The 21,741-nt window shown below is 35.7% G+C and overlaps 1 protein-coding gene across 2 annotated transcripts in view; it reads right to left on the bottom strand.

Annotated features, from left to right (window-relative positions):
- Positions 1-21,741, bottom strand: part of PLOD2 (procollagen-lysine,2-oxoglutarate 5-dioxygenase 2) — a 106,309-nt gene that overhangs the window by 38,362 nt on the left and 46,206 nt on the right. For both annotated transcript variants that reach the window (XM_001371757.4, XM_007502093.3), the window contains exons 4-7: positions 13,838-14,001; positions 9,366-9,478; positions 7,100-7,163; positions 6,338-6,435 (exon numbers count right to left, since the gene is read on the bottom strand). In XM_001371757.4, coding sequence (XP_001371794.1) covers positions 6,338-6,435; positions 7,100-7,163; positions 9,366-9,478; positions 13,838-14,001 — 439 coding nt within the window. The remainder of the gene's footprint in view (positions 1-6,337; positions 6,436-7,099; positions 7,164-9,365; positions 9,479-13,837; positions 14,002-21,741) is intronic.

Below are 21,741 nucleotides of genomic sequence, written 5' to 3'. Positions count from 1 at the left end.
TCATCTTTTCAAGAAAATATTTGGGTCAAAGGTATAAACTTTATTTTTTTAATTAATACTCCATCTTACAAAAATCTGCTTTCCATCTTGATTCAATCATCAAATGTTATTTAGAATAAAAATAACCTACAGTTTGGAACATTCCCATTCCTGGTTCTTTGATGTAATTCAAACAGTAGGGTTTCCCCCCTTACTATAACATCTGTTTTCTCCATAAAAGTTTCAGACAGTTATTCTGGCGGCTATTGACATGACTAAAAACTAATTATGCAGTTTAACAGTGGGTCTGGGCAACCCCATCCTACTCGGCAATGATTTTTTCACCCGTCTTTCACAATCTCAAAGGACCTTCCAAATGTGATATCACTTTTGATGGCAATAAACTTGGTCCACTCTATTCCATTCATTTACATCTCCTGCAACACAAATATGGAAGTTGCCCTCAAATTTCCAAGGTCTCTGTGACCTTAATACTTTGGAATATCTGATGACATGTGTTCAAAATTAAAATGCTTCTCCATTTCAGTGTGTCCTAGGAGTCTTTCTAGCTTTAGAAAGGTCAGCCCCAGCCTGGGGTGCATGAGAAGAGACTTTCAGGATCCAGGGCCACTCTCTCACATCACAAACCACTATAGCTGGACTTCAGTGGAGGCAGGAACTTTCACTTTTAATACAATAGCATATCTACTTGAGTGAGCCAGTTCACATACAGGTAGAAAACAATTGTCAAGAATGTTGACATGTCCTTTCAAACCAAAAGAAATATTATCTTGTTCACAAAAATGGAGTATTAAAATTCACAGAAATATTTTTTTCTTCTCATGGCAAATACCATCTCTATTTTCATCAAAAGAGGAAACAGTTAATTTTACCTCTCATTAGCCAGAAATAAAGGGGCATAGAGAATCTTCCTACAAATTCTAGGGTTTAGAAAATGTACCTCGCTTCTTAAATTGCAGAGGTAGAGAACTATCACATAAATAATTGATACAGCATTTACTTTTTCTGAATCACTTCCCTCCCCAGTTCCCCAATTCTTATTTTTAAAATCCTTATTATAAGGAATGGCTCTTGGAATGGAAGGGGAAGGGAATTTATTCAGAAATAAATGTGGTACAAAAAAGCAATAAAAATAAGATTTGAAAAATCTAAATAGGTAATAAAATGTATCATAATTGGAAAAAAGTAGCAAGTTAATGTTCTTTTGGGTCCAAACCCACAGAAACACTACCAGACCTAAGTATAAATCTTTTCTAGGGTATTTAAGAGTTCCTGATACTTGCTAAAAATCTAAGTGTTTTCCTTTCCTGGTTCCCTCTCCATAATAGAAAAAGCACAGGAATGGGAATCAGGACTCATGAGTTAAAATCCTGGATCAAGTCATCCATAGGAAATTTGCTGAAAATTTTTGGGTCTCAGTTTACTCATCTGTAATATTGAGATAATTACTCTTGTACATCCTTGCAGTGTTGGTATGACCACAAACTATTTTTGCAAACTTGCCAGTAGTCTAGAAACATGAATTAGCATTATAACTACCTCAGATAAGTATTAGAATCAACTCTTTAGCAACTGAAATGGGATCTCAATGACAACTTAAAAGTCTGATCTGATCTGAGTAACCCAGATGACATCCTGGGCTATTCTGAATACCACAAATAGTCTTTAAAGTCATTTTAAGTTGGGCAAATTGTTAAATTATTGTAATAGAGTTTAGACATTGAGGAATACCTAAGGGAAGGTAAAAAAAATAAAGATGAAATAGGGAAGAGTGTGGGAGTATAGATCATTCCCAATATAATAGCAGCATGAGAAGATCCTATAGGGATATGAACACTTGAAGTGAGAATAAACTGGTCATGGGATTCCACTGATACGTGAAAATTTCCTCATCTATGTAGGTTGTTACCTTTTCTGGAACTCATGATCTTAAGAAAGAAATCGCCCAGATAAGTGAGAGATGTTATGTCTGTAGTATCACACAACTAATATGTTTAAGAGGTAGTTCAAGGTATTCCTGTATCTAGGACTGATTCTTATCATGAAAATACTGCCATTCATAGAAGAACTCCCAAAGGAGGAGACAAGGGTTCAGAGGACAAACTTAAAGACGCTAAACATCAAAAACTCAGCCCAAATTACCATTCTGTCTAGCGCCTGCCTTATTCTAGTTAATGAGCCTATAACCTCATAAAACTTCCTTCCCCACCTATTTAAACTCCAAAGATGAATTCAGTCAGCTTGCCTTCCCTTTGATTCATTAAAGCAAATGGACTACTCACTCTGCTTCCCGGACTACTCATTCTACTTCTTGCTAGCCATAGAAGTAAGAAATAAGATGATCAGAATCCCAACTTCAGGTATGGAGTGGTGATTAACAGGAAGAGTGTAAGAGTCGATGGAGTAGATAGAAGCTGAATTTTAGGGAAAACAAATGAGTTCTAACTTCTGGTTATAAAACTACTTTGACATTTATTGGCATTCATGAGAAACAAAGTTTCCAGAACCTTGGAAAAATACAGTGGCACTACACATAACATCTGAGTAGCCCCAGTATCACCACAATGGAAAACAGAGTTGGATTTAATTTTCTCTTGGCACCTAAATTTTGATTCAGTTTCTGCATCCCTGTGGTTTGACAGAGACATCATAAAAATATTTTCTGTCCTTTATCCTTTACTTTTTATCTAGCAGTCAATAATATTTTCAGCAGCTCTTTAAGGCAGGAAGAAGGACAAATTGTCAAGGGCCAGGTATCAGCCACAACCTGGCCACTTCCAAAATTAGTAGGCACTATGGATAGATGCATTAACACTTTCAAATCACCTCCTGATCCTAACTTTCCTTGTAGTATTTACTTAGGAAACTTACTTCAATGAATTCAAGGGATTCCTTAATGTTCTGACTCTGCTGATAGAGTTCACTCAATATACCTCAATTCAGCCTTCACATTACTATTTCCAAGCATCCTAACTTTTAGCACAGGTTACTCCCTACCTCTGGTATATGTATTTTTCTCATCTCTTATCTCTAAGAATCCTGGTTTCCTTCAAATCACAGTTCAGGGGTCAGCTCCCATGCAAAGGCTTTCCTGATCTCCTAATTATTAGTATCCCCTCCCCTTTTAAGTTGCAATTACCCAATAGTGTCTCCATGACATGTCTTTCTCCATTCCATTCCTCCTCCACTCAACTTTCAAAGGGATATTTCTAATGTGCATATCTAATACTGTCACAGTCTTCAATAAACTCTAATGATTCCCTATCACTTCTACGATCAAATAGGAAATCCTTTCTTTAGTATCCAAAGCCATTCACAAACTGCCCTCCCCATTTCCAATATTCTTATACCTCTCCCCACAAATACATATTCTGACCTAGCCACACTGGACTCTTTGCTGTTACTCAAACAAGACACCCCAAATCCACTGACTGCCCCTCGTGCCTGGAATTCATTCCCATCTTATCTCCACCTCCTAGCTTCCCTGGCTTCCTTCAAGTATCAGCTAAAATATTACCTTGCACAGAAAACCTTTCCTAATCTCTCTTTAAGTCTACCCTCCTCTGTTGATTATTTCCAATTAATCCTGAATGAAGCTTGTTAGATGCTGTAGTTTATTTGTTGTTTCCTCATTTGATTTTGAGCTCTTTGAAAGCAAGTGGTATTTTTCCCTTTCTTTGGATAGTAGGTGCTTAATAAAAGTTTACTGACTGACATTAATTTGGAGAAATGTGTGTTTATCATCTTTCCAGGTGCATCTAGAGAGTACTGTGGATAAGTGCTGGCTCCAGAGGCAGGAAGACATTTATAAGTTGTGTGAACCAAGGTAAGTTACTTAATCCTGTTTTCCTCAGTTTCTTCATAATGCCAAAGCACTTCAGTATCTCTTCTTAGAAAACCCTAAATGAAGAAGTCATGACATGATTGACTCATGAAGAGTCAGACATGATTGAAATGAACAACAATCAAAAAAATGATCTCCATAAATGTTTTTTTTATCTCCTCAACAGAAAGAAGGCGTCTTCAGGGTATGAATGTTTCATTTTTGGTTTTGTATCTTCAGCATCTCATAAAGTGTCTGACTGAGCGCAAGTGCTTAATAAATACTGGTGCAATTGTTGTTGAACTGAATGCTAGGCCATCTCTATACCTTCGACTTGAAACTCAATAGTCCTAAATTCTTATCATGAATAAACATTACCTACTATAACATATCAACAAACAGCATTATATAGTCAATCAATGAATCAATCAACACAATTTTATTGATTGCTATGTCAAGCATTGCTCTAAGTGCTGGATATACAAAAAAAAAACAAAAACAGTCACTATGCATAAAATCCTTATATACTAATGGTGGGGACAACATATATAGTGTTTCCCAAAAGTCTTAGTGTGGTTTCAAACATTTAAAAACCCAAGACTTGTGGGATGCCTTATATAGTAAAAACCAATGAAGCAAGATAAGTGAAAGTTATATTTTTAACCAATATGCTTCTGAAAGGCATCATAGTACAGAGGACAATTGACATGTGGGCAAGTCACTTATAATCTCTGAGCCTTACCTATGAAATAAGAAGGTTGAGTTAGCCTAGAAGATTTCCAAGGTCCCTTTTAGCTCTTGCTCTATAATTCTATAATCAACGCCAATTCAATGCTTACAGTAGCTTTACCAATGTCTGACTCCATCAGACTCATCATGGCATGTGTGGAGGTGACCCTGTCCAAGTCTTGTCAAAGACTATGCCAGTGGAGCACAGGCTCTGGCAGGCTTTATCAGACTGGAAAGTCACCAACCATAATCCTGGCAATAGAAAGAGTCTGCTGAGAGCAGCCTAGCTAAGTCCAAAGAAGAGCATTGCCAATAGGTGATGAAATAGTTTGTTGCTGGTAACCTATGAGACTATTGTGTAAGGATATCAGTGTGTAAGGTTAGTTTCAACTAATCAACTGAGTCATACATGTATAACAACAATATAATTGCATATATTAATATAACAACTGTATATATGCAGACTATAATAATAATAATAGTTAACATTTACATGAAACTTTAAGGTTTGCAAAGCTCTGTACATTTTACCCCATTAGATTAAAAAATTACTCTAAAATGTCAATATGAAGAACCTAAAATATTCAAACCAGGATATAAAATTTTAGGAGTCTTAACAGATAAATTTGAGTGCCTGCAACAAATTCAACATTTTTGGTCAATCCTATTTTTAAAAAGAGTTCTGAAAATTTCAGCAAAAGATAAATGTGCTTATTATTATTATTATTATTATTAGTAGTAGTAGTAGTAGTAGTAGTAGTAGTAGTAGTAGTAGTAGTAGTAGTAGTAGTCGTAATCGTAGCAGTAGTAATAGTAAAGTGTTCTGGACTTAAGAAGTATTAAATATGCAGGCATAGCTAAATAGCTACAGCCAACAGGGAAACTCCTAGGTGCCCATCTCATAAAAGAATGATATTTATTAATCCTGAAAGAGTAAAGAGCACCCAGATATGAGTCAGGGCCCCTCTGTAAAACTAATCTATGCACAATAGACAATGAAGACTCCCATGATGCATAATTATAACCATATGAGGAGATCAAACAATCATTAAGCATTTATTAATTATCTAAAATGTGCCAGGCACAGTGCTAGATGCTAGAGGTATAAAGTTCCCCCCAAACAAAAAATAAAGCCAAACCTTGCCTCATGAGAAACTTCTATTATATCTGATAAAGATAATTACATATATAAAAAAGACAAATATATATATATATAAAAGTATAAGTGCATACATATATTTATATAACATGTATAGTAAAATAGGTACATCTCACTATATATATTTATAGATAGATATATAAACATATATTGTAAAATAAGTGCATATATATATATGTGTGTGTATGTATATAAACATCCCTAGGTACTTACATTGATAATTGAGCAAAGGTGGCCCTAATATCTACTATCCCATATAAAATTAGTATAATTAATCATTATTAAAATCAAATTCTAAATTAAGGCTATAGTTAGCAAATTAACTTTTTCCAAAAACTTTTTGATATCTCTTAAATTAGAGTACTTAAAAGGCTAGAATGGATACTAATGAACTTGTAATGTGAGAAAATATTAAATCACAGTTTAATAACAGGAAGCTAGAAGCAGAAGCAAATGTGAACTGAAGGAGCATCATTGTAGTGAACATGAAAGCCAAATACTAGTAAAAACTCGAGCAAGCTGACTCCAGAGAATGCAACAAAACAAGCTTTGTTCAGTATCATTGTTTCACTCTCCAATCTACCAGCCACTTGTATTACATGCACACAAAAACGATGGATACTCACTTTTGTGGGGCCATTTCCATTAATTATCACAGGTAACGTTTCATAAAAAGTATTTTTTGCTCTTGCTTTTCCATTTTCAAATTTCAAAAGAACTTCATCTGAGGGAGAGAAGAAAGGTTTGAATTAAAAGGAAAATGTATGAATAACTACAGATTAGGCTGAACCTGGTTTTGTCTATTTGTGCAATAAACCCTGTGATTAATTCTACAAGTCACTAGGTCGGGAATTATCAAGTTGTTTTTTATTCTTGTTGTTGTTTCCTTTGGTTATTTGGTAAATCCATTCTCAGAATGTTTTTTAAACACACAAGATAAAATATGTAGGATTAAAAACCAATATACTGAAATGGATTTTTTAAAAATGTGCAAGAATTCCGTATGGACAACCCCTGTATGGTGGAATATAGTAAAAACCACTCACATCCAGAGGAGTTAACATAACTTCTAGCTGAGCCTAACGAATATCTTTTGACTTGAAACTTTGTTTCCTTTGCCCTTTCGTCCACTTTGGCCACATCAGAGTAATGTTTTTTTTAAATGATGCATAAAATAAAACACAAAGGATTACAAAAGAATCAAATTATACTGAAATAGGGTTATCAGAATATTTTCATAATCAAATTTAAAAAGCCCAGGTCAAAGATGTCTGTTCTTAACTAAGTCCAAAATATAATTACTGTCATAAAAATAATGAAGAAAGCAATAAAGGGATGGAAAATTCTAGTATGTTTATACTAATTCGAGAACTAATTCACAAGCATACCAATAGCTCCATTGAGGGCCTGAAAAATCCGGCACTTGTGATCCAATGTAATATTAAGAGCTTCCTAAAAATGGAATTAATAAACATATTTTAAAATAACATTTTAGTAATATAACAATAGCTTGATAAATCATATTTCTTTTAAGGAACAAATCACATGGACTGCTAAACAAGATCAATATTATGCTTAACAAAACTTGATTAAAAAATAGTCATTAGTTAAAAGTTACTTGTTCAAGTTAATAAGCAGTAAAGTCCTCATAATGGCCACCCATTCTATCCATTTTTTCAGCAAAATCCCATTTCTCCAATAATTTTCTTTTGTGTAGAAGAAGGAACCTAGAGCTTTGATACAACAGTGCAGGTACTTCTTGCATGGAAACGTATCTCCCAATATAAGCAACAAATCTAACTCCTCTACAATCTAAGTAGCCTAGTACCTGTGAGGTTAAGTGACTTATATCTGGCCATAGCATTGATCTGAAAGAGACAGTAATAGAAAGAGTATAAGCACATTGATTGAAATGAAATATGTAAAACCCTTGGCAGAACCTCAAAATGCTATATAAATACTATTATTCTGGTCTGAGAAAGAATTTGAACCAGGCACAGTTTCCTGTCTAACCTGCTCAATGTACTGCTCTGCCTCTTGCAGTATACAAATACATAGGTAGGGATCTGTGTTTTAGTTAAATGTCCATATTTTGGTTAAAAATTTAACAGTGATATGTACTAATAACAAATGATGGTGAGATAGATAATACAAAGTGTTTCCTCCATTTTCTTCCTTATTTAAGAGGTGGGTAATTGGGCACAAGAAAGAAATTGCAAAAATCACCTATACAAACATAGGATGGGGAGAGATGTAGCTAGTTACTACTTCATGTGAAAAAAAATCCATTGGACTACATGTTAAAACTGTCAAAAAACAATAAAGCTTCAGGCTACAATAATCTAGTAAAATTATCTGAAATCAGATATTTCTAGTCACACTGAAATCTGCCCAAGTCAAATCAAATACAGTATTTATTTCTGGGTACCATGCCTTCAGAAAGGCACTTTTCTCACAAATTTTCTAACAAAATTAGGTTACATCTACAGAAGATTGTTGAGGATGGTGAAGAGACTGGAAACCCTTGGGTACAAGGGGATGGAAATGTTTAGCCTGGATTCAGAAGCTCTGGAGGGACACAATGCCATTCTTCAACTACAGTAAGGACTATCATGTGAAAGAACAATGAGACTTGTTTGACTTGGTCCAAAGAGTAGAGCTAGGAGTGGAAATTATAGGAACACATATTTTGGCTCTGTATGAGGAAAAAACTGTCCTAACAGAGCTGTCCAGAAGGGAAAGAGCATCATTTGGCTGCCTTTGAAGGTGGCAATGATGGAAAATCATTTGTGGAAGATGTTACAGAGAGGATTTCTCTTTCAATATGTACTAAATTTGGCATTCTCTCTGACATTTTTGCCAACTTTGGGCTTCTCTAACATTCAAAACTATTGAATAACAGGGATAAAATCAAGAAGCTAAGAAATAGCAGCCCTGGGGTTTAGACCTCTTGCTACTAGATCATGTTACCTTTCATGAAAATAGATCCATCACCTATAAACCACTTGCCTGCTCATTAATTCATATTTAATTTTTTAAATTAAATACATTTTTCAATGACAGAACATATTTGAATCATTTCCTAAGAGAGCATAGTCATATGGGCAGCTAGATGGCTCAGTATATAAAGTTAGGCATAGAGTCAGGAGGACCTCGGTTCAAATCTGGTTTCAGACACTTCTTAGCTATGTGACTCTAAGAAAATCACTTAATACAAATTGTCTAGCCCTTACCACTCCTCTGCTTTGGAAATACTTGTATAAATTCTAAGAAGATATGCTTTTTTTAAAGCTTAATCACCACATTATCAACAAAATTCCAGACTATTAAAAAAGGATGAATGTTAACTTTTGCAATTACTAAAGAAAATGTCCTATGGGAGGGAGGGAGGGAAGAAGGGAGAGAGGGAGGAAAGAAGGAAGGAAGGAAGGAAGGAAGGAAGGAAGGAAGGAAGGAAGGAAGGAAGGAAGGAAGGAAGGAAGGAAGGAAGGAAGGAAGGAAGGAAGGAAGGAAGGAAGGAAGGAAGGAAGGAAGGAAGGAAGGAAGGAAGGAAGGAAGGAAGGAAGGAAGGAAAAGAGGGAGAGAGGGAGGGAGAAAAGAACCAAAGAAAACTGCAATTACTATAAGTGATGCAAAGCATAGATCATTACTTACCCTTTTCAGTGGGTCAATATAAATTTTAGTGTAAAAGAGCTGGTCATCGTCATTATCTTGAAGGTTCCATTGCTGAACAATATGGTTTATATAGGGTGCATATCCAACAAATCCTGCAATGTGAAAGAAGAAAATCCTTGAATAAGTTTAAGCTTTAGACTCTGAAACTCCTATCCTGGAACCCACAATGTCCTGATTGACAAATTGCTCATAAGGCCAATATTCTACCTAGCAAGCCTTAGCTATGCTTTCACGTTATACCCCAGCTGACTTCTCACTGTCTACTCTGCTGGCACTGGCACTATCTCATCCCCTCCCAACACACACTATTAAATATAGAAATATAATAAAATCAATATACCATCACTAAAAGCAAAGGCATACTGTTTTGTTTTGTTTTTCACTCTGGATTGAATAACCATCCCAATGACTTCTCAGACTAGTATATACTCTTAGACACTATTCCTCATAAGAAAGAAAAGGTCTTTCCACATAATAATCACTAAATAAACTACTTTTTTCATTTATAGCATGATAGGACTGCTATCTACCAGGGTTCACCCTTTCCTGACAATATGTTAAGGCTATTTTCCCCTAAGAGGCCTCAAAATTGTCCTTGGTATATGATTGGCTAGGTCTTCCTAGCTCTCTCTAGTTATTCTGATGTGACTCCCTGGTCACCTACAAGCATAAAAAGACCAAACCACATACGTTAGGGCTCTCCAAAGTTGACAAATGTCCCCAGACTCCATGAATCACCATGCTCTGTTGACTAGACTCACTTGCATGTAGAGGCAAAGGAAGTCCATCTTTCCAAGTTATATGCTACAATATCCTTATGAATATCTCTTCTATTCATAAATAAATCTCCTTTAATTAAATGTTGAATGACTCACCTATTCCAATATAGGTTGGTTCTGCCCATTATGAATGGAAAGCCAAATGATTCCAAAATACAGTATTAAGACTTATGGCACAAAAAATATCCATAGCAATTGTGAAAATTGGATTTAGCTATCTCCTGAGTGTAACAATGAAGGTACTTAGCTCTTCCTTTATTGTGAAGATTAAATTGTAATCTCCTGATTGTAACAATGAAGGTACTTAGCTCTTTCTTTATTGGGAAGATTGAATTGTAATCCACAATCTATTTTTAGATTTTAATCCCCAAAAGGTGGTAACAGTATTTGAAGTAGATCTACCCATTTTAACTACAAAAAGGTGTTAACTAACTACAAAAGGTATAACTAACCACAGAAAGGTGTGAACACCTATTTCATGCATTGAGCAGGAGGTCTGTGACCCACTTGCAAAAGAGTGTGCAGTCCTGGAGAGGAATGTCTGCTGTGACTGGTAGAAATTTAGGGGAGGTGACACAAGAGAAAAAGGTCTTTAAAAAGATGAAACAAAGACTGAAGACAACCAATTGCCTGGGCTTGGAGTGAAGAATGAGTCACTTGGAGCTGGAGGGAAGAAAAACACTTGAAGAGAGACTGGAAGATAGACACTAGGACTTGGCTGTGGAACTGGACCCCTGGAGGAGCTAGTACAGGAGACCTCAGACTGCTTTCCTTTTAGATGGTCACTGTTGGTGAGTGAAAAGCTCTGCCTTTCTGGAGGTGAAAACCTCTGAGAAAGGCCCATCGTCTTGAGACTCTTTTCCCTGATTAGGACCTTAGAATTTCTACCTGACTTAGAGGAAGCCGGAGTTCGTTCTCTCTCTCTCTCTCTCTCTCTCTCTCTCTCTCTCTCTCTCTCTCTCTCTCTCTCTCTCTCTCTCTCTCTCTCTCTCATTCCTTAATATCTTCTCTCTATTGTAAATAAACTACCATAAATTTACATTCTACTTTAGTAATTCATTATGGGATGTAAAAATTAAATTCCTGGTGACCACCAATTAAAATATTCAGTATCAACCATAAAAAAATTTTTAACACTATCCATAACACATCTTTAACAATTGTTTCTATTCTTTTGTGCATCAGTTATGGAAAGAAAGATTCCTTTTTTGAGTAGAAAAGGTATTGAAAGAAGGGAGAAGAAGAGGAATGTGCATTTCTGTATCTGACTTCATCTGTTTAGGGAACTGCTTCAAAAGAAGCTCTTCCTGTCATTTATATAGTCTTAGACAGTTAGTTACCTGGGGCACCTAAAACTAATTTACCTAGGGTTCCAAGGTCAATATATGTTATGAGTCAAGACTTGAAACTACGTCATCCTGACTCTAAAGTCAGCGATTCATTAGGTTCTCTCTCTTTCCCTGTCATAGAATCATAAATTTAAGGTTGAAAGTGACCTCAAAGATCATCTAGTTCTCATCTCCCCTTCCTCCACCCCACCCCACCTCATAGACTTCTGCCACAGCACAGAAAAAATGAGATTAAGCAATTTGTTTATAGTCACATAGCTAGTTTTTAGAGCATGATATGAATTTAAATTTGCTGATTCAAGATTCAGTATCTTTCTAATACTACTGGACAAGCCTATTTCCCAAATTAATATAAGTTATTGAAATTTGACAAAACTAGACTAAGACCAACTGAGTTTGGATTTTTTCTAACAAGCTCTTATTTTGTTTTAAAAAATTATTTTATTTTTTAAAAGTCTCTCCCTATCTCCCTTTCTATAAAAGACTCAATCTTTCTGAAAGAGAGAGCCTTAGAAGATTGATGCCAAAGATGTTCACATCAGTAAATGGAATGTTGACTCAGTGACTGGCACTGAACATCCTGCTGGAGGTTTATGTCTGAGGCATTGGAGTTTTTTTTTCCCCTATGCTTGATCTAACTAATCCTGTGCCTGCTAACTCCTTTTTTGGCTCCTTGTGCTGCATCCAGGCTCAAGAAGGGATGTCTGAAGTTGGCCTGCTGTCCTTGGTCTTAATAGCATATGCACCAAAACTGCCAGTAACATTTGTCCATAAAAGAAACCAATGCTAGAATCATTTTCTCCTGTTCAGTCCTCTTGAGTCTTTGAAACAATGTCATAAATGGTCATAAATGGGTGCCACATTTGCTTCTGTGATGATATTGAGGCTTTTCTTAATTTTCCTCAATAAACAATTTCTCTATAAAAATATAAGAAAGCAGAGGGAAGAGTTCTAAGGCAATCTCTCTTCCTTTGAAAAAATAAAATTAAAAGGAACAAAAAGAGGAGCCAGGTGAACCTCCTACTAGGAAATAAGCATGCTCTTATAAATTTGACATAGCTCATGGAACAACATCTACTTCCTGTTCCTCTGACCAGTCACTGTAATAACAGGACAGAAAGTTTTATTCCAAATTGCTTCCAGTATTTACAGCTGAGGCCAACATTCCTTTGGCTTTTTGGCCATGGCATATATTACCAAGTTGACACTTTCAGAAAATCTTTTTCCTGATAACTTTTTCCACTTATTTTATGATTCCCCAAAATGTATTCCTTTTTTACTGACCTTAAATTATTTTTGGTTGCTTTGAATGGCAGTCAATTTGAGAGTTGAAAGGGACAGATATGACTTCCTCCCTAAAACTAATCTTTTATGAGATAAATAACAATAATTAGTAATTGTATATTGACTTCTGATCTAGAATTATAACACAGTGTTTGCACAATGTAGTTACTGGAGAAGTCTGTTTATTATTAGAGACCACTGACAACATTTATTCAAGTAGGAACTGAGGCAACAAGATCAAATGACTTGCCCAGAGTCCCATTGTTAGTTATTTCCAGAACAAAGGTTCAAACGTGGATCTTCAAGCTCATGGTTCAGGCTCTCTGTATTAGTAAGGGCGCTTCAAATTGCTTTTTTTTCTTCTAATAGAGACAATTATTTCAAACTAGATTCTCATATACAAAATCAAGCTATATATCTACCATATCTGAATTTGTTATTTTTCATGGCTGTTTCTGATTGAAATTATTGAATTGTTTCTGATTGAAATTCAATTAGTGAGGGGAAACTAAGTGGCTCAATGGATAGACAGGTCTGAAGATGGAGTCCTGGGTTCAAACATGGCCCCAGAGACTTCCTAGTTATGTGACCCTAGGTAAGTCACTTAACTCCCATTACCTAGCCCTTACCACTCCTCTGTCTTAGAACCAATACTTAGTATCAGTTCTAAGATATAAGGTAAGGGAAAGAAAGAAAGAAAAAAAGAAAGAAAGAAAGAAAGAAAGAAAGAAAGAAAGAAAGAAAGAAAGAAAGAAAGAAAGAAAGAAAGAAAGAAAGAAAGAAAGAAAGAAAGAAAGAAAGAAAGAAAGAAAGAAAGAAAGAAAGAAAGAAAGAAAGAAAGAAAGAAAGAAAGAAAGAAAGAAAGAAAGAGAAAGGAAAGGAAAGAAAAGAAAGAAGGAAGGAAGGAAGGAAGGAAGGAAGGAAGGAAGGAAGGAAGGAAGGAAGGAAGGAAGGAAGGAAGGAAGGAAGGAAGGAAGGAAGGAAGGAAGGAAGGAAGGAAGGAAGGAAGGAAGGAAGGAATTATATTAATGCCACTTACCTCCTGAGTTAAGGAAGCGTTTTCCAATATGGACAATGGGATACTTGTCTGCTAACTTTTTATCTGGCCATAATATTCCATCTGCTGAAAACACCACTTTGTGGTTGATCTTTTGGAACTTCTTCAGTAGTTCTTCAGGACCTCCAGCAAAGATGACGTCATAGCTAAGGAAAAGGGGAAAATAAGGTTAAAATAACCATCATCCTATCTTATCTTTAGGAAATGCCTGAGGATCATCTTTAATAAGTTTATAGTTTGGAATCTCAATATTCTACAGGTATCCTAAAAGTCTCTTTAAGCCTGAAAATGCACCTTTGGGACACCCTGTTTAATGGAAAATAGAAAAGCACATGGAACATATTTTTATGACATAAATTCTAAATATTCAAATAAATATTCTTTGTGTCCCATCACATCTGAAATCAAAGATCACATCAAGGTACCATGATTCTATTAGTTGAGGTAATCCCTCCCATAATGTAGGTCATACAATCCTCCTACATTTTATAGAAGGTTTATCTTGAAATACTCTGGACAAAGGAATTTGTTACCTGGTGCTGAAGGACACATTTAGCTAGGCTGATCCTTGAAAGACAGCCAATAGCTGGGCAACATTCAAAGTCTTTTAGGCTTAAGTATATCTGCCAGGAAGAAATGGTCTGAAACACCACTGTGTAAGCATTGTCTTCCATCAAAGATGAAGTAATGAATTAACATGCAGTGGTGAGAGCCCAGCTTCAGTTAGATGACATGAATTTGTAATGATCCAGTTTCATGAGCTCCTTGGGCTAAATATTTAGAATATGGGGAGTAGCAAAGTTGGTAGGCTGTAAATAGCAGACGGACAGAGGGAAAAGTGATTGATGTGTGGAAAATGCTCCTTGTGGAACTCGCTGACTACTTACTTAGTCTGGTTACCTGAAGACTTATATGGAGGAATGTGAGGCCAGAAAGAAAAAGCAAAATAAATGAACAGGTAAGTTTGAGATACCAATATTCATAAAGAAAAAGAAGTGAGAGGTTTAGACAGAATAAAACAGCCAGAGAAATGGACATTCTCTCTGATCTCAAATGCAAAACTGAGATATGAAATTGTTTGAATTGAGGCATCAAGACCTCACAGCAGATAAAGCACTAGGCCTGGAGTCATAAAGACATGAGTTCAAATCCAGTCTCAGACATTTAGTACCTCTTCAATCCTGAATAATTCATGTAACCCCTGGTTGCCTCAGTTTCTTCAACTGTAAATGGAGATAACAGCACTTCAAAGGATTATTGTAAGGATAAAATGAGATCATATTTGTAAAGGGCTTAGCCTAGTGCCTGAGATAGACATTACATAACTGCTTATTTCCTTCTCTCTTCCAGAGGTTCTCACTTTATCTATCAATTCTCACTTTACCTATAAAAGAGAGAGACAGAGAGTCAGAGACAGAGACAGAGAGAGATGACAGCTACAATGATTTACAGAACTGGGCACCAAATCAGGAAAAAAGTAGTCAAGTCCCACCTCTGACACATCCTGACTAGAGGATCTCAGCAAGTCATTTCATTTCTCAATGTTCCCCCAAGCAACTTGAAGAGAATAAATTACAAAACCAATATTGACCTGCATCAGAGAAGTAAGTTTCTAATCCCAAGCTTCCCTCAAAAATAAAATCAAATAAAAAATAAAATTAAAAACAATTTAATCAAGTAGAGATGAATTAAAAATTAAATACCCTCTAGCCTCAAGGTGCTTACATTTTCCTAGGTGGATAAAATATTGACAAGTATAGACTGAGCTGGGTTCTGAAGGATGCTATGATGCAATAGTTAGCAGGAAATGAATCCTAGCCAACTAAACAAGTATTGAATTTCTACCATGGTTTAAACATTGAAGATATTAAGTAAGGCAAATGAAAAAAAAATTGGGGAGGGTGAGAGTGAGGGGAGAGACAGAGAGACAGAGAGACAGAGAGAGAGAGAGAGACAGAGAGACAGAGAGAGAGAGAGAGGGAGGGAGGTAGGGAGGACTGTGGAGGCCTGCTTCAAAAGGAAAGGGAAATTTGATCTAAGTCTTGAAGGAAGCCAAAAAGGACAGAAAGAAGAGGCAGGGAAGGAGGAGAATTCCAGGAATGGAATCCAGCCAATGCTCAGTCACTGAAACAAAATATCTAGTGTCATATTTGTGGAACAGTAAGTCAAATGTTGCTGAATTGTGGCTGCACAAATTTTATTTAATTTCAGAGGCTAATCTAATGATATCTATGTCCTTGTGCATGGAATTTGCCCCTAATTAAATTGTTTAAAAATCCAGTTTTGCTTTAAAACCAGTCAGTGCATATCTTTTTACCAAAAGTCACTGAGCACTGAAAAAATATTAGGTTAAAGTAATAATATAATCTGGCTTTATAACTATGACCAAAAATCAAACACAAGTAATAAGTCTTCTAAAGCAAACGGTTCTCAATTTTAATATTAAAATAGCTGAAGCACAAAGATATCAGAGAAGAAGCAAAACTGAATCCATATTTTCCTTGGTTTTCTCATTTAAGATGGAAAATGCATCATGTATACCAATCTGACCTCGAGATTTGAACACAAAATGGCAAAAGGTTTACTTTAAATTTCCCTTAATCCTTTAAAATTTGTAGGAAAGGGGGCAGCTGGATGGCTCAGTGAATTGAGAGCCAGGCCTAGAGAAGGGAGGTCCTAGATTCAAATCTGCTCTCAGACACTTCCCAGCTGTGTGACCCTGGGCAAGTCACTTGACCCCCATTGCCTAGCCCTTACCACTCTTCTGCCTTGGAGCCAATACACAGTATTGGCTCCAAGACAGAAGGTAAGGGTTTTAAAAAAAATAGTAGGAAATATCCTCAAGTGTTCCAGCTTAAACAAAACTTTTGATCAGAATATATACTTAGAAATAACTGGTTCATCAAACTCTCAGGAAAAAAAAAAACAAACAAACAACTATTAAAGGACCTAGTTCCTCAAAGCTCTTTCCAGGTTTGAATCCATGATCATTTGATCCATTGTTTATACTGTAGGCTTAGAGGCAAAACAATTGGAAAACTGAACCCAAAATAGAAATTAGGCAAGAAGTGAATCAGAATGCCTCTACAAATCTATCCTATTTTCCTTTTCTTATTCAAGCTGTCCTCTTTCCATAAATAAAAGCATACTTGGCAATACTGCTTAAAGCTTCTGCATTCTAAGATTTCCCAATCCTTTCCAACAGTGACATCTTTTTCAATACAAAATACTGATGAAAACTGGAATACTGCAGTTAAAAACCCCATATTTCTAGCAATACTGGAGAACATGACACAAAGCTGGAATAGATGAACAAAAGGAGAAAGAAGGAAAAGAACAATAATGAAAAACCACTGAGACAGAAATGGTTTTAAGTAAACACCAAATTTTGAAAGCAAATACATCTCATCTCAAGCATTAAAGTCTAAAATAGCTGGAGCAGAAACTATATCTAAGTAGCAGCAAAATTTCATTTGTACTTTCTTTAGTTTCCTAATTTAAAATGTAAAATGCATCATGTATATCATTCTCACCTACAAATCCAAATATAAAATACGTCAAGGTACCCTTTTTGCCTAGCATAATCTGATACAGGTGTAAGGAAATTTTGGTTAACAATTTGGGTAAAGTCAGCAGACAATTGCCAAGTCTCAGGAAATTGCTACTTAGTATATAAATTATGAACATTACCTTTGCTTTCTTAAAAGTTAAAATTTTTTAAGCTAAAGATTTTTAAATCCTGTAAATGTTAAAGAATTTTTGGTATCTATTTATTTTTACAACTTAGTGATAATGTTTGAGCCAATTGATCTAAGAAGAACCACCCTTTCTGTAATTAATCTAAGAAGAATCACCGAAAATCTTTTAAGTAATTTTAAGTTTTGACAAAAGACCACTAGAGAGCTATTTTTCTACTTAAGAAAATTTTGGCCACTCAATTACAAATAGCCAGATTCAACATTAAAAATGTACATACTTCAATCCCCAGCCCTGAATTCAAGCCTGTTTAAATGCAGGAATTCCACCTCCTTCGACCTTGTGGAAATGTAAGACTGCCAATTTATGTGACAAAATTGAGGCCTCTAGCAGAGATATTACAGCTTCATCTCTAATAGGATCTTCTCTGGTCCTCATCACCAACTGAAAATCAAAATGTCATATGGATAGGCAGGATCAAAACATATCAGACACAGGGGCAGTGAGGTGACTCAATGGATAGAGATCCAGACATCAAGATGGGAAATGCTGGCGTCATATCTGGTCTCAGATCCTTCCTAGTTGTGTGACCCTGGATAGGTCAGTCAATCCCAATTGTGTAACTCTTACCTCTCCTCTTCTTTGGAACCAACACTTTATATTGATTCTAGGACAAAAAGTAAGGGTTAAAAAAAAAAGGAAAAGTTCATACCAGATCCAATTTTCCCTCTTCTACCAACCCAACACTTTCAGGACAAAGTTATCAGCTAAAATTTAAAGCATTATTAACTAATAAAATTCAGGCTCCAAAGAATTAATAACTGTTGACACTGAAATAATTTAATGCTTTGAGCTTGACACCAGCTCTATGAGGTACAGGTATGTGGGAGGAAAGAAGGGGGAAAAAATCTAATAAGTACCTTCTATGGGCTAGGAACTGTGCTAAGTGTTTTACAAATACTTTATTATCTCATTTAATTCTCACAATGCTACAAGGTACATGCTGTTATGATTCATTTTCCAGTTGAGATGACTAAGGTGGACAGTGGTTAAGTGCCTTGCTCAAGGTCACATAGCTAATCAGTGATTTTGAACTCAGTTCTTACCGACTCCAGGTTAAGCACTCTAACCACTATATGGCCTATAGGTGCATTATTGTCCTCCATTTAACAGATAAGGAATCTAAGACTCAAAGAAATTGTCTTGACCATGTTCACAGATTTGTTTTCTAAGAGAGAAGACAAAGTTGCCTGAGATAGGAAGATGGGAATATATAAGTAATACAGAAGAACATAAAATCAAAGAGAAGAAACTTGAGGAAATGACAAGAAATATTCATTGAAAAAAGAAAATAATTTCAAACTCAAATATGGGGAAATAAAATCAATGTAAATAGATTAAATAGCTTTCTAGGAATTTAAATATATAAGGTAATATTTAAGAGTATATGTAATATCTTGGGATCAGGTCTCTTTTTTTCCCTCCTTGCCTCATTTTGGTGACTAGTTTTCTCCCAACCAAAAATTGTGCAGGGGTAGGGATAGGGGGGAGATAGGGATGAGAGTGGTGGAAGAACAAAGAATTACTTGAGCAACCAAAAATATCACTGGTCTCATCTGGTCAATTTTAGCTGACCCCTGCCCCTCCAGAGGACTGATGATTTGAGACTATCACACAGTAAAAGGAGGTCTTGTTTTCTATATTCAAAATAATCCCCTTCAGATTGCTATGTTTGTAAAAATTGTGACAAATGTCCATCAATTCATAGGTTTTAAAAATGTCGTACAGCAACTTATGTGAAATATGATAGTGTGTTTGTTTGCTATTGTAATTAATTGGGCTATTGAGACCTTTGGGGATTTTGGTAACTACATATTTCTACTACTGTATTTTTAAACATGAAAAAATTGTTAACCTTGTTCAATTCTACTCACAGTGATCATGGCCAGATATTAAGAGGAAATGGATCTCATTTTTGGTGAGAAAGCCTTGCATTTTATATTTTCTTAGCTGACACAGAGTGTCAATGATTATAAGCTATATTTTTGAATTTTTTAAAGCTTTTTTATTATATTTTTCTTGCATGTGCAATATACTTTTCCAATTTTTTTAATTATTTTTTTTCTCTCCTTTTTATATTTGAAGCACATGTCACCAGCATTAAGATTTTCTTTAACTTTTTGACTTTTCAGTGCTACAAGTTTGAAATACATTTGCTAATGCATGCCCTAAAAAGCTTGGGACTATAAAAACGACGCCACTAATTATTTAAATAAATTATGGGAGTTTGCTTAATGATTCTGTCTGATTCCAGGACAAGATACACACAAAAGAGCCATTGCACAGAGCCAAAGAAAAACCAATCCAGGATGGATTGATGCACTTCTAGGCCAATAAAAGGTCTTGAACCTAGTGTGAAGACTCAAGGTTACTATGTTTAACATGTGTTAAGACATAGGCTTTCCTTGTATCCACACTCACTCTGAAAATACTCACAGACAAGTATCCCCGAAACCTTGGCTCCTATATTCTGGTGCCCTTTTCTGCCTTCCATAGTGTGGTACCTTTCTGTAGTACTGGCTATTGACTGGGTAAATGCATCATTGCTTAGATCATTTTGATTGGGCCCTGATTCAAGGACCTGTTATAGATTTATTTTTCTTTTTACTTGGAATTTTTACACATAAGACTTTGATAGTCTATATTTTCATCCAGAAATTTTTTCTTTTCTTTTGGATTTTTCTGATATCTTTTTAATATCTCTTGCCAAGTGATTCATATACCTCAGCCATGCATCCCTACGTGATCCCGGTTTTTTAATCACCCTCTTAACGGGGGGAATGTAAAAAATATCATTATTTAAATTTCAAAGGTTAAATTCCTTTTGAGAAGAATTTTAGGTAAAGAAGATGCTACCTCTCTGAATCCAGAACTGAACTGTTGGAGAAGCCACCATGAAGAAGCCTCCAGACCACAAGTTGCACAAAATTGAACTTTGGGTGTGGTTGATTGAACATTTATCTGTATGTACACTTTTATGCCAAAGGGGACTTCCCCCTAACTGGCTTTCTGTCAATGTGTCCAGTAATTATTGGTTTTGTTCTTTTTTTTCTTATCCTCAAATTATTGTTTTAATAACAATCAATTTAAATTGATTATGTTTTTATGATCCTTTGGGGAAGGACTTCTTCCCAGAGGACCAAACAGGGGAATGTAAAAAAATAGACTTGAATACAGGACTACAATCCCCACAGGCCTTTGCTACACTTCCCCAAAATGTTTTGTAATCTCACGGGAATTCTGAGGTGGGCGGAGATTGAGGAAGGGTTTAAGTTGGTGGCAAAGGTTTTTGGGTCCTCTTTTTGGACTTCCGTTTTGGAGCAGAGGCATCTCTTCCATGATGTGAGGTTATTTTGTCTAGGCCTCTGGCCTAGGCACATGTTTCTTACTTGTATATTCTTTAATCCTTAATAAACCTCTAAAAAATATAATACTCCTTGCAGAGAGAAACTAATTTCTACCTGCCTCAGTCTCCCCATATTCCTAAATTTTAACTGTTACACATTACAGACATACAGTACTCTTTGGGAAGGATGAGGCCAGCACCTTGCTAAGGATTCCAAGAGCCAGGTAAACCTTTCATAAAACTAATTGGTTCTGTGATAATATTCTTAGGAAGGTACAATATTAGAGGTGGATAAGAAACTGTTGCTACATCAAGGTTTCAAGACTTGAATAAAACATATTCGTGATGTTGTCAAACAATTAATGGTTGGGTACATCTTTAGTTGAGGGCTGTAAGGAGTCTAGGGAACAACTGGATTCAGACTCATGTTTTGGTAATATTTCTTTGGCAGCTATGTATATTACTGATTGGTGAGGCAAGAGACTTGAGGAAGGTTGTTGAATTAGGAGGCTATTAAAATAATCCAGATAAGAAGCAATGGAGAACAGAAATAGCATGAAGTACTGCTAAGTGAAGCAAGGAAGATGGTCTGTCTCCATCCTTTGCCCCCATTATGTAGCAAATGATTAAAATTTTGACCCTGCTCTTAAGAAGTTTATTATGGACATTTAGAGTTGGAAGAAACCTTAGGGATTATCTAATCAATTCACAATACAAGATTGCACTATAATATATGCATTTTTCATATGAACAGAGGACATTAAATACATGTGGCAAAATATCA

The sequence above is a fragment of the Monodelphis domestica genome, chromosome 8 (assembly GCF_027887165.1).
Source record: "Monodelphis domestica isolate mMonDom1 chromosome 8, mMonDom1.pri, whole genome shotgun sequence".
Lineage (NCBI taxonomy): Eukaryota > Metazoa > Chordata > Mammalia > Didelphimorphia > Didelphidae > Monodelphis > Monodelphis domestica.
Note: the sequence above shows the minus strand (reverse complement) of the source record. Positions and strands in the feature narration are given on the sequence as shown.